We start from the raw sequence: 12429 nt of genomic DNA on the forward strand, positions 1-12429 counted from the left end.
TACTTATTATTTTTTTTATAAGATATTTCCAAAAATGTTTGGCAAAAAAGACAAATATTTAGCTCTACCACAAATATAAAAAATAGTCTGTCTAATAAAGCACAAAGTTTTATACGGAGACAGTCACACACACAAGTAAAAAAAGAAATAGATGTCAAATTTGGTTAAACTTGAGTTACTGTGTTATAGTGGTCTCATTTTAAGCTTAAATTACTGTATAGATATACAATACCCTGCAATAAACGAATTTGAACATATGAAAATTATGAAAAGTATTTTATTTACACCTCCAAAAAAAAAAATAATTCAAACACACCTCCATTGGAAATTTCTGGACATCCGGGGGCTTTGTAATACTGAGGTCATAGGTTACAAAACAAAATGGCGCTGCCGAAGCGAAGAAAGGTTTGTTTTTTATCCAAATATTACTTTAATGGCATTATAATGCAGCGATAACACTTCATATTTTCAATAGTCAATGAATTTCCTCCCAGAAAACGTTTTTTTTTTTATTTAAATGTCAGAGACTTTTGGAAAATTATTATGTGACCCGTTTGGTGACAAATCGGTAGCGGTGACACCGGGGTAATAATCAGATGAGATAATCCTGATTGGGTGTGTTCAGAGAGGAAAAAGGCTAACAGATGAACATAAAATAGATAAATTATTAACATACAGTTAAATTTGTGGATATTTTGTCACGATATGTAACACAAAAAAATGTAAATAGTAAGTACTGTAAACCAAAAAACCGGAAGTAAATGACAATACAACCTGTACAGAAGCTCGTTTGACAAGTGCTTCCCATTGAACATGATTGAAATGAAGCAAGTAGACTCTAAGGAGGAATTTCCTTATTGGTGGTAAAAATATAAATAAGGGTTTGCATTGAAGGAGTTTATATCTAGTGCTTGTGTACTTATTTAAAAAAAAATATTATTTACCTTGCCATGATTTGTAGAACAAAAATTGTATTCTATTTTATCATTCACTAATACAATTCAACATCAGTTCTATAGTAGAGGAAGATGAAGGGGCACTATTGCACTACAAGTATATTTAATGCATATAATTTTTACATGTTCAGCATTTCCTAGTCCCCCCCCTTTTTGAAAGGCATGAGGGGACAGGGTTGCCAAATTGATCTTTGTAGGCTTTGCATCCTAAAACCTGCATATGGTTTAAACCATTTAGGCATTTTATAATAATATGTCATCAAATGGAAAGTATTGGTAATTTGCAGATTTCGTGAAACTAATATTTTTTAATTTATGATGCATAAGCTGAAAAATACATAATTACATTGCAAATTAGGAGCACACAAATTTAGTACTGTACAGTCCATTGAAAAGAAATCATGATAAAATTAGAAATGAGAATGCACAATTAAAAGAAGACAATTTTAAAAAATCTGTGCAAAAATTCTACTCTCTAATACCAGGGCTTTCCATTGAAGCCGGTAACCGGCGGAAATCCCCCGTTTACGGTGGCTTCAAGTGCCGGCTACTTCACTGACAAAAATATAAATTCAAAAAGAAAAAAATATCTTTTTCAAATGTTTACAGGCAGCCGAAAGACGTATTGTCGCAAAGTCGCGGTCACGATAAACAAGGGATGAAAAGTCAGTGTTTACCTTGGGCTAAATATAGTTCACATGAATTCAGGTCACTGATTGGTTGTCTATTTAAAGTCATAATGCATCGTTTCTTTTCAAAGATAACAAGAGAGACGTTCCGGTGGTCATTGAACAATAACAATAGAGACGTTTCGATCGTCATTACCTCGTTGGCTTTTTTTTTGGCTTTTAAGACGTAAAGACAATCAGATAGGATGACAATCTTATGTTATGTAATAATATCAGTCAAATTAAAGAAAGTGTAGTAGATCATATTGTTCAGAATATGGAAAACAGTATCTTTTGAAGTTCATTTTTCAAAGCCCACATGGTGTTCAGAGAATCAAGGTCAAAAACGAAAGTAGAATATTGTCGACTCGACCTCAAATAAATAACCAAATTTCCAAATGATTTATGTATCCGACTTATTGAACAGTTTACAAAAAAAAAAGAAGAGAAAATCAGAGGATATATCAATTTTCTGTCAATGCTTGAGAAATAATTGTATGATTTAAATACGCGTAACATGTACAGTCTTTAGAGAGAAAAGGAGGGTCATTTGTTTACAAATGCACATAGTTATGCAAAATAAATCGATCAAGATTTCTAACAAACCGGATTATTATACATGTTAATTGTTATATAAATAAAACTCCTTTAAAAGTAAATGAATTTTAACCATAAGGTAATAAAAATAAAAAACTATAACGTAAAAAAATATGAAATTTCTTTGAGATTTATTTTTCTTTCTTTTATTTCATACATAAAAAATGGTCATTTGAAAGATGAAATTAGGTGCCAGGAGATTGCGAGAATGCAGGATTTTGCTCTATTTATGCCAGAGCTTCTGGGGGCCTTTAGTGGCCCCCAGACCCCCTGCCGTAAGGCACCAAGCTGTAAGCTTGGTGGGCGTCTGGCTTCGTCGAACGCATGTTACAGATGCCGATAATTTTGATTGAGCCTTCTTCTTCAATTTCAAGGGAAAGCCCTGTAGTACTAGTACTAGTGTTGAAATAATTTTCTGGTAAAATGCAATGTCTTAGGTTGCACTTTGAAATAAGCAAGAAACAAAAACTTCATGTTTCGAAAAAGGAAAGGGAAATAATTTATTACATGTATTAATTGTGTCAAGCTACATGCATAAATGATAATGAATTAACTGTGCATACATAGTTAAACAGAACCTGTTTATTAGGACACTTTCACGTTTTTATGTCATTTGCTAAGACCACATTCCAACAAGTGTGTTTAGAACATAACAAAGTCTGGCTAAGTTTCAAAGCAGGATTTGAATTTAAAGAAACAAAACTTCATGAACTTGATGTAGTCTTGAATATTGTCTTGTGAAAGATTTACTGATTTAGTCTTGAATACCATCTGGCTCCTGCTTAACTGAATGTAAGAAACTCATTCAGCTACTTTAGAATTGATTTCTAAAATAAAAGCTGCATACATTGACAATAGTACATGTAATCATTGTATTTTTTATAGCAAATGATTAGTCAAAATTTTAATAAGATATTATAAACATGCATTTTGAGGGCAGTTCTTTTTTTCATCATCACAGCCCCTGAATTTATTGGGTACTGTGATTAGTAAAAAAATGGTTTGTATTTGTATGCACATGGTAGATTTATACAGATGTACCAATTATTAAAATTCTAAATTAAAATTTGTTTCTTTCTTTCCAGATGTAAGCCTTGGTTATAAAGAAGACGGTACAGGTTTATCAACTATATGGTAATTGTACATTCTACATACACTAAATTATATACTATGTACTTACAAAGCAAAAGCATTGATTTCCTTCAAATTGTACATTATTCATACATGTATGCTATTACATATATACTTTGTACTAACAAAGCAAACATTGATTTCCTGATTTTAAAGTTATTACATTCATCCCTGCAAAATTCTTACTTCAGCATGATCAGGGTTCAATATAAACTTTTAATTCAACTTGCCTTTTTCAATCTAAAAAAAGTGGAAGACAGGTTCTGCCATTGTTTGGAAATTTTTATAATTGATAGAAAAGTATATATATATATACAAATATATAAACCAGGATTTTGATGTACAATTTAGAAGAAAAACACACCACTGTATTTACATACTCTTTTAATTTTATTTCCATAAGAATTAAAAACAAAAAATTACATTATAAATTTGTTCAAGTACTATAAATATCTCTTCTATGTAAAAACATTATCTTGATTGTATATATAGGTCAACACATGTACAACAGTTATTACTGATTGCATAAAATATCTGTATTGATAAAAACAACATAATTGATTGTGTACATGTACAAAATGTATAAATAATTTACAATGTATGTCATTGGTATTTATAATTTTACTGAGAATTCTAATAAGAAAGTAAGAATATTTTAAATAGTTGTATTTTTAAAGATTTTTTTTTATAACAATATTTAGTACTCAAATTGTTTATTTGTCATGTTTGTTTGTATCTTGTCACATTCATGTGTACTTAAAACTTTTAACGCCTTTAGTGTTAAGAAAACCTATAAAATTAGAAAAGATTTTTTATCAACCATGGCCAGTTCTTACTTTATTTCTCTATAGACTGTTTTATGCTTAACACAGCAAACATGTGCAGTCATAGATTAAATTGTGAATGGGAATGTGGAATGTGTCAAAGAGACAATATTTTTTTTTTATATTACAATAGTAATTCAATAATTTTGTCTAGTTCATTTATTGCTGTATACTTAATTTGTTTTGTAAATTAAATACATGTATTTGAAAACTAAAAATACCAGAAATTAATTTTCAAATTATTTTCATTTTAGATGGGTTCATACAGGAATGGTTAGGGCAGTTCAGATGTACTTGAGAACACATGGTGATACAAACTTTGTTGGTTCAAGCTAAGGTTCATTGATTTAATAACACAAGAGTGAAGACACATTATATATATAAAAACTTATATTTGGATTAAACTGGAAATTACATTTGATAATCTACGCATAAGAATCAAGGATATTAGAAGATAAAAATAAAAAGGTCAATGGATACCTAATGGAAAATTAAGTATTATAAATCATAACAATTAATTAAGATTATCAATATGGGTACTGTGGCTGACCCTAGAAAGGACGTCCTAACCGCAAGTAGGTTTCGTAGTGGAAGCTTGCAGCGACAAAAATCATCAGAGGAAATGCCGCCATCACTCAAACCTAGAAACAGAGATAACGATTCGCCTCCGAGGCATAGACAACCAGCTGAGAACACATCAAAAACGTCAAATTCACACCTTGGATTATTTGGGTCTAATGTAAGTAAAATGAAAGAACTGTTCCAAGTAAATAAGCCACATGATAAACAAGAAATACATCATCGAGCACAAGAAGTAGAGAAATCTCCAGAAATAAAACGTAAGAAAACTGAAGCCGTTACAAGGACCAAAAACACTCCAGTACCTCAATCTGATCATGGTCTCTTAGATGCTACTAATCATGTTCAAAGGTTTTTACATACTCGAGCATTATTTGCAAGACTTGAGGGAACTTCAAATCACCCTCATTCAACTGACCAAACTCATTTATCAGAGAAAGGGGAGGCAACTCCTTCACCTGTTTTATCACCAAACTCTAGTACACCTACAAGTCCAACTGCCGGTAAACATTCAGATGATCACTTTACTCATAGGCAAAACATTGATTCAACACGTAGTAGACATGAGGGGAATAACGATATGTCACATGTGCCAAAAGGGACCATTTCTGATCTAAGACCTTCCAGTCTAAACATTGGTGCCAGATCAAATGTAAATTCTTCTTACAGTGGGTTGTTATGGAAACGGCGACAAACTGACGGTAGATTAGGCAGTAATTCATCATCTGGAAATAAAAAAGATGCGGAGGAAAACATGGATGTTGATGAAGCTACAAGTGATGTTCAAACAGAAAATAACAAATATGACCTTAGTGTGACATCAGGTTATAGGTCAAGGTCAGCTGATAGCAACAAAAGAGCATTTCAGTGCGATAGAATACGTTCAGTGTCAAGTGACAAAGGTCAGAGTGTATCTCATTCTCAGAACCTGAAATCATCTCACTCGTCCACGACAGAAGACACTTCCGGAGTAGTAATGCGTCGCAATAGGGATGGTGAGACTGGGGGCCGTCTGACTAAACAGGAAATTCAGGCAGCTTTGGTCAAGGCTGATAATTACCTGTCTCATGTAAATGTTGGATCTGACTTTCAGTCAAAAAGGCGATCATGGGAAATAAGGGAACAAATGTCTGAGTCTACTGATTCTAGACATAGTGGGCTTACACAGTTAAGTCAACGTAATCGCTCACGTTCGGCTGACACCCTTGATAATGATGAAGCTGTTGAACCAAACAAAAGTCGTACTTATTATAGTGATAAATATAGAATCAGAGCTGGTAGGAGGAGTTATGATAATGATTCAGACACTACTTCCTCTAATACGATTGACAAAAAATCAGAACATTCAAGTTCTAAAGTGAGTGATGTTATTTCAAAACCACGGACTATTGAAAAGCCAGAAGTGCCTGTGTCTAAATCAAATGTGCCATTAAAACCCCCTGTCCCTTCAAAACCAACAACACCAACACGCCCAGCTAAAACATCACGACCCGTTCCATCTCCAAGGAGACCGAGTCCAGCTATTCCACAAAATGATCATGATGAACTGTCAAACAGAAATGAAATTGAAGAAAACTTTAGTAAAAGTGCTGATTCTGTATTAAATTCTGGTGTACCCACGGTATCGGTTATAGAACCTCAATTTGAGACTCCTGTGTTTTCAACTCCGGATGCTGAATCTGTCATTCAAAAGCCGACCACACCTAGCAGTGTTCAGATTGAAGTGGTTAGTTCACTTCTGACTGAGGATCTTAGACCAGACACACCACAATCAACATCAAGCATGACATCATCACCGAGAGACAGTCCTCCTCCGCCGCCATTATCACCACCACCCCCGCTACCGCAAACATCACAGCCGATTAATGAATTTGACAAGGACCATGTGTCTTCAGTGATGACCTCTCCTCATAATGTGTCAGAAGACAGACCACCACCTCCACCCTATCCAGAAGAGGATCGAGAGCCTCCTCCGCCATATTGTGTAGCCGGCCACCAACGAGTGGATGAACCTCCATCCCCTGCTCCTCAGCCTGGTGTGGAAGAGATCACTCACCGATCATATGACAGCAATACATATGGGGTACAGATGAGAACAAAGTTTGGTGCTGACATTTCCCAATCCACCGAGGACTGTGACCCGGTCCCCCCATCACCAACAGCCCAGTTAGTTAACCAGATGTCAGCAGAACAGCAGGGTTCAGTACGGTAAGTAAATAATGCTAATGCAGTAGTTACCGCATCATTTCATTTATTGTGGTTTCATTTGGATTTTTTGGGTGGGTTGAGGATTTTTTAAATTTTTTTGTGGATATTCTACATGTTCTAGTTCTTCATGTTTTGCCAAATTTTACTTATTGAAAATGTATACCTTGCTAAATATAGTTTACACGTTGGTAAGTTATAACTGACCAGTAAATTTCATGACTGATAAATAAATTATTGCCCAAGGTGTAGTACAGACATGTTGTAAATTTAGTTTATAATCGTTATTGACAATGCTTGATCATGTACATGTTGATGGTAATTTTTCAATACAAGGCGAGATTTCCAAAATTGTTTCCCTCACTTTAAAGTAAAATCTTCCTAAAAGGCTTTATTCATGCTAATCAAATGTACAATGTATATATATACAACTCGTCTAAACATCAACCCAACAATGTTAGATCTGTAAATTTGCTTTCGCAAATTTTTGGTTCTTCCCTCGCCGGGATTCGAACCCATGCTACTGTGATATCGTGACACCAAATCGCCTGCACTGCAGCCGTTCCGCTAGACGTACCGCTAGACGTACTTATATATATATATATGTATGTACTTTGTACCATTTCAAAAAGATTCTCATTTACCCATGGACACAGAGATATTTCATGACATGAGTGAATTAATACATTTAGATTTGCAATATATTTTCCTAATCAACTAATTCTGTTACTGCTAATTTTGGGCTCTGATACAGAACTCAGCCAGATGGTCTCTAATCTTCAATATACATGATAAAGTCTAAAACACATGTAGGTTTAATTCATTAATTGTAACCTTTAAGAAACTTCATTTAAAAACTTTGAATGAATTAGAATGCTTATATCGGTACATGTACATGTACTTGTAGCTATTTTATTAATACAGGCCATTATGGGGAGTTTTTTTTTATCACTGCACGATTGTTGTCCTATTCAATCATGAGAGTTTTGGAAAAGAAAGACTGACAACCTACAAATGTATGGGGAACTAATGCGTCCTCTGCCATGTCTGTTTGGTCAGGACTAAATTTATATATTGTTTGTTTCCCAAATCCCGACCCTGCCAAGCCAGGGTAGGTAGGGAAATTATTTTATTTTATCGCAAAGTACTGGAACAATATTGGTTAGTTTTGACAATTATAAGCTTTTATGAGTCGCACCATTTTTGCTGGGTCAGTAGGGATTCTCAGATCCGGACATCCTGGCATTTACATTTTTCAGGGGGTGAAGTGAACAGGAATCCTCTAGATTTTTCATCTATTTGAAGGTCATTACTGATTATTTATATTGCCAATTATTTTTTAACCAGAGGTTATTCATGTAGTATGTTAAAAATCAAAATGGAGATATTATATAGTGTCTTTAACAATATTAAAAGAGTAAAATTACTATATTCAACTGGTAACAATATATATCAATTAAATTAATTTGCATTGAAGTCTATGGAAAGTCTAGAGGATTCTTATTCGCATCACCTCTCAACATTGTTTACATTACACAAATTCTAATCATTGATTGGTCAGTTACATGTTGTGATGTCACTGCAGATCTGAGAATTGGGGAAACAAACAATATTCTATTTTATGCCTTTTTAAAAAATGTTTCTACTTTGGACAGTTAATTCAAGATTTAGCCTTAAAATCCTGCTTTTTAAAAATCTAAGATTTTACTATCTTTGTCATATTTCATTTGTATTTATAACGTGTATAGAGGAGAAATGTATTTTATTTTCACTCGCAACAGAGAACATTTGTAGTAAATCTACAAGTATGTATACATATATATGAATATTAGACTTAGTCTAATATTTCACCTAGTTGTTATAGTACATGTAAATTGAAAATAGGAAATTGCATTTGAGATATATATAATAAGTTTTGTAAATATTTGTAGAGGTCATTTTAATCTGTCTGATAACAGTTCAGATAATAATTAATATTTACATTATTGTAGCCCATGATCTCTTGCAATTGTCTTGAACTAGTCGTCAGACCATTTATTTTTTTGTTTTTACACTTTTCTTTTCAAACCGAAACACAAAATAAAACGTGTAGTTAAATGACATATACATAAGAATCAGATGTCGGACAATGTTGTGGTTATTTTTTATCAAATTGTTAAGTTGTTCTTTTGTGTATTGAAATGATAACCATATAGGGTTATATAACTTCTTTTGATGTCTACCTGTATAATCACCTCCACAGGTAATAATCACCTGTGTCAATATGAAGTTTAAAATGAAGTTTTTATCTTGTCACCTTATAAATGTAATAGGAAGTAATGTTATACATGTAGGATTGTATTCCTGAGGATGTTAAATATAAATGTGTAGCAAGGCTTTCCCTGAAGGTGTTTCCATGATAGATTGGTATTTTCTGATCCAAAGTGCCAAATCATACTGACAAGTGATTAAGATTAAAAAATCACAAATTTCTGAGAGTCAAGTCAAGATTTTCTGTCAATGACCTCTGGAACAATTTTATTTGAAAATATTTATTTGAAAACTTTTTTCTCATTTTAAAAAGCCTATGGCGATTTGATCTTACTTTGAATCAATTTATTTACTGCAAATTCAGAAATTATTGTGTGCATTTATTATTGCAATTCTTTCATTTTAGACTAAAGTGCAATTTTAATTTGTGATAAAATAATAAAAATCCTGTCATGGCATGCTTGTTTGATTGGTATTAAAAAAAATCAAAATGTGAGTTTTAATTAATGCGATTATAACCATGATAACCCTGTAGCATTTTTCGCAATAATAAAAACATCACAATAATTTCTGAATTTCCAGTACCGTGTTAGAACAGAAAGCATCACTCTCTCAATCCCCCCTTTTAAAATTAAAATCTCAAATACTTTTGAAACAAGCAAAACTACAGCCTGAGCCGAGATTTGCCATGTTTGCTGTCATTGTATTTTAAAAATGAAAAGCAGAATTGTATAAAGACTAAATAAAGAATAGGTTCTTTTATCTTCACAGCAAGCCAAGAGATTTATACAGGTAAAATAGACACATCTATCGTTAGGTATTAAGTAGACATCAGTACTAGTAGTATAGTACATTTGTTCATACAAGGTTTCTCACTTCTTAACATGAAGTCTCTTTGCTGCACTGATAACAGAGAGTTTAGATAGGGTTAAATGATTGAAGAATAATGCCCTTAAAAAATGAAGATTAGAGAAAAAAAGGGCAAAAAAATGAAGATTAGAGAAAAAAGGGCAAAAAATATGAAGATTAGAGAAAAAAAGGTGAAAAATAAATGTTTACAGAATAACAGAACCCCCCCCCCCCCCCCCCCCCAATTCCAGACCCTCATAACATAATGTTTTACATTCAAAGAGAACTACCATTATCATGTTAACCTGACTTAGAAAAAGTAATAATAAAGTTTGTCAAGTTCTGTGCCTTAGCACAATACATCTATCATGTCTGTTTAGGTTTCATTTTTCAAGCATCACCATAACTTATTTAAAAATCATGACATACATGCTTTTGCCTATAGGCCATAGATATTTATTATAATTTGCACATTGGAATGTTTCATATGCATGATAAAAATAAGGAGATGAAATTTATTCAAATCAGAATTCGAAGTAAATGGATAGAGTCAATAGATTTAAGATATGATGAAAATTTCAATATCAATTTATTTTATTGAATAGAATAATAAGTAAAATTATGCCAAGCAGGCAAATATGGGATTTAGAACAAATTTTGATATTCACTCTATGCATATGAATAATATATTAGTCTTTCTAAGTCAACATCTTATTTTACAAAATTATTAATTAAGGTATAAATACATGTATATGTATATTGGGCATTTTGACACCTTTTTATGTCCTTTAATTATATATAAGTGTTAAAGATGGTCTAGGTGGGATTTAAAGAAGAGAGAATAATTGGCACCTTGTATGTACAAATATAACTGTACGTTTTACCCAACATGTAGATGATATAGACATAGTGCCCACACAGCTATAAAGCCTCATTGTCAAAGTAGATTTTAAACCTTTAGTTTAATTACTTGTATACAATGTATGATAGTTAGAACTTTTTATGGTCAAATTTAATTACATTTTTATAGTGGTTCTTCAGATATAATCTGTTTGAACAGACTTTAACCCAATATACAATATAGGTTATGTTTATGTACAAAAGATTTGCATATATAGGTTTATAAATGTATATGTAAAGGATTAAAATTGTGGCGTGTGATGCTACTACCTGTATTAGTGGAAAGGAGATAGTTTTATTTTCTAGCATGTTAATAAAATACAAAAATAATGCAAATGTGCATGTCTGGCACATTAAAAAAGTTTTCAGCAAATTCTTCAAATAAATATGAGTTGTTCCCCTTCCATCCAGGTTCTGTTTGCTATTAACATGATTAAAAAAGATTTTTTTGCTGTTGTGTTCTTAAAATAATTTGATTTTTCATTTTATCTTTATCGTACATGGTTAAGATTTGTGCACATACAAACTATAAGAAATTGAGAAAATTGAATCTTAATACTAGCGTAAAAAAGGATATTAAGCTTAAGGGTGAATTGAATTTTATAAATCGAAGGAAAAAATCATGTACAATTTTAAATAAGTAAATTTTAAAAAATTTCAAATGAAAAAACGTCCTGATCTTTTAATTTAATTTTTTTGGGGGGGAGAGGGGGGGCACTGGGGAAAAACCCTTTGCATTACCCCAAATGAAAAGTATTTTACAATAACATTTTCAATGTTACCTCCCTAATTAGAGCAGGAAAGAGGCTCTGTTAGGAGGAAGTACATAATTAGCTGGTTCATGTAAAAGTCAGAGGAAATTGCCAAGACAAGGAGAAAGCATATATATAATTATTATGATTGGTTTAAGGCTAAGCAAACACTTTTTGTGTTTGAAACTTGAAACACAGGACCATTTGAATTGCATACTTCGTTAAACTTCACAATTTTAAGATAAAATTACCAAATAATGAACATCAATTTTTGATAATTTATATTTTAAGTGCTATAAACAGGAAGCGATTTATCTTAGAATTTTTCACTGTAATGAATGAAGTAACATTTTCCAGTACCTTATGTTTTGAACAAGATGTGAGAGAAACAAGGTGTACCTGTTGACAATGATTTGCATTACTTATTCTCTGAGCTTCGTAAAAGTAACATGTGATAAAAAAATCACTTACAATTTCTAAAGATTGTAATGTATATTTTTTTACCACCTGGGTGGTCCTTGTTAGCATGCTTACATTGAACTCAAAGGGCACTTGGTTTAATCCTGGCTGGTTTAAACTTAAGATGTTATTTGCCTGATTGTTATCAGTCTGTGAGTACAATCTAATCTCTGGTAAGGTGAGCCATAGATGTAATACATCTATGGGTGAGCTAACCTATATATAGCTATAATTCCTAAGATTTCATAGACATGCATGA

General features: G+C 32.4%; 1 protein-coding gene across 4 annotated transcripts in view; it reads left to right on the top strand.

Annotated features, from left to right (window-relative positions):
* Nucleotides 1-333: 333 nt before the first annotated feature.
* Nucleotides 334-12429, top strand: part of LOC143058226 (neurabin-1-like) — a 53195-nt gene continuing 41099 nt past the window's right edge. For 2 of the 4 annotated variants that reach the window (XM_076231699.1, XM_076231703.1), the window contains exons 1-4: nucleotides 334-405; nucleotides 3307-3355; nucleotides 4431-6963; nucleotides 9982-10002. In XM_076231699.1, coding sequence (XP_076087814.1) covers nucleotides 4709-6963; nucleotides 9982-10002 — 2276 coding nt within the window. In that variant the 5' untranslated portion in view covers nucleotides 334-405; nucleotides 3307-3355; nucleotides 4431-4708. Of the gene's footprint in view, nucleotides 406-549; nucleotides 730-3306; nucleotides 3356-4430; nucleotides 6964-9981; nucleotides 10003-12429 lie in introns of those variants that run through there. The other 2 variants (XM_076231700.1, XM_076231702.1) reach the window with 2 other exon arrangements.

This window comes from Mytilus galloprovincialis, chromosome 14, assembly GCF_965363235.1.
Source record: "Mytilus galloprovincialis chromosome 14, xbMytGall1.hap1.1, whole genome shotgun sequence".
In the NCBI taxonomy this organism is placed as follows: Eukaryota; Metazoa; Mollusca; class Bivalvia; order Mytilida; family Mytilidae; genus Mytilus; species Mytilus galloprovincialis.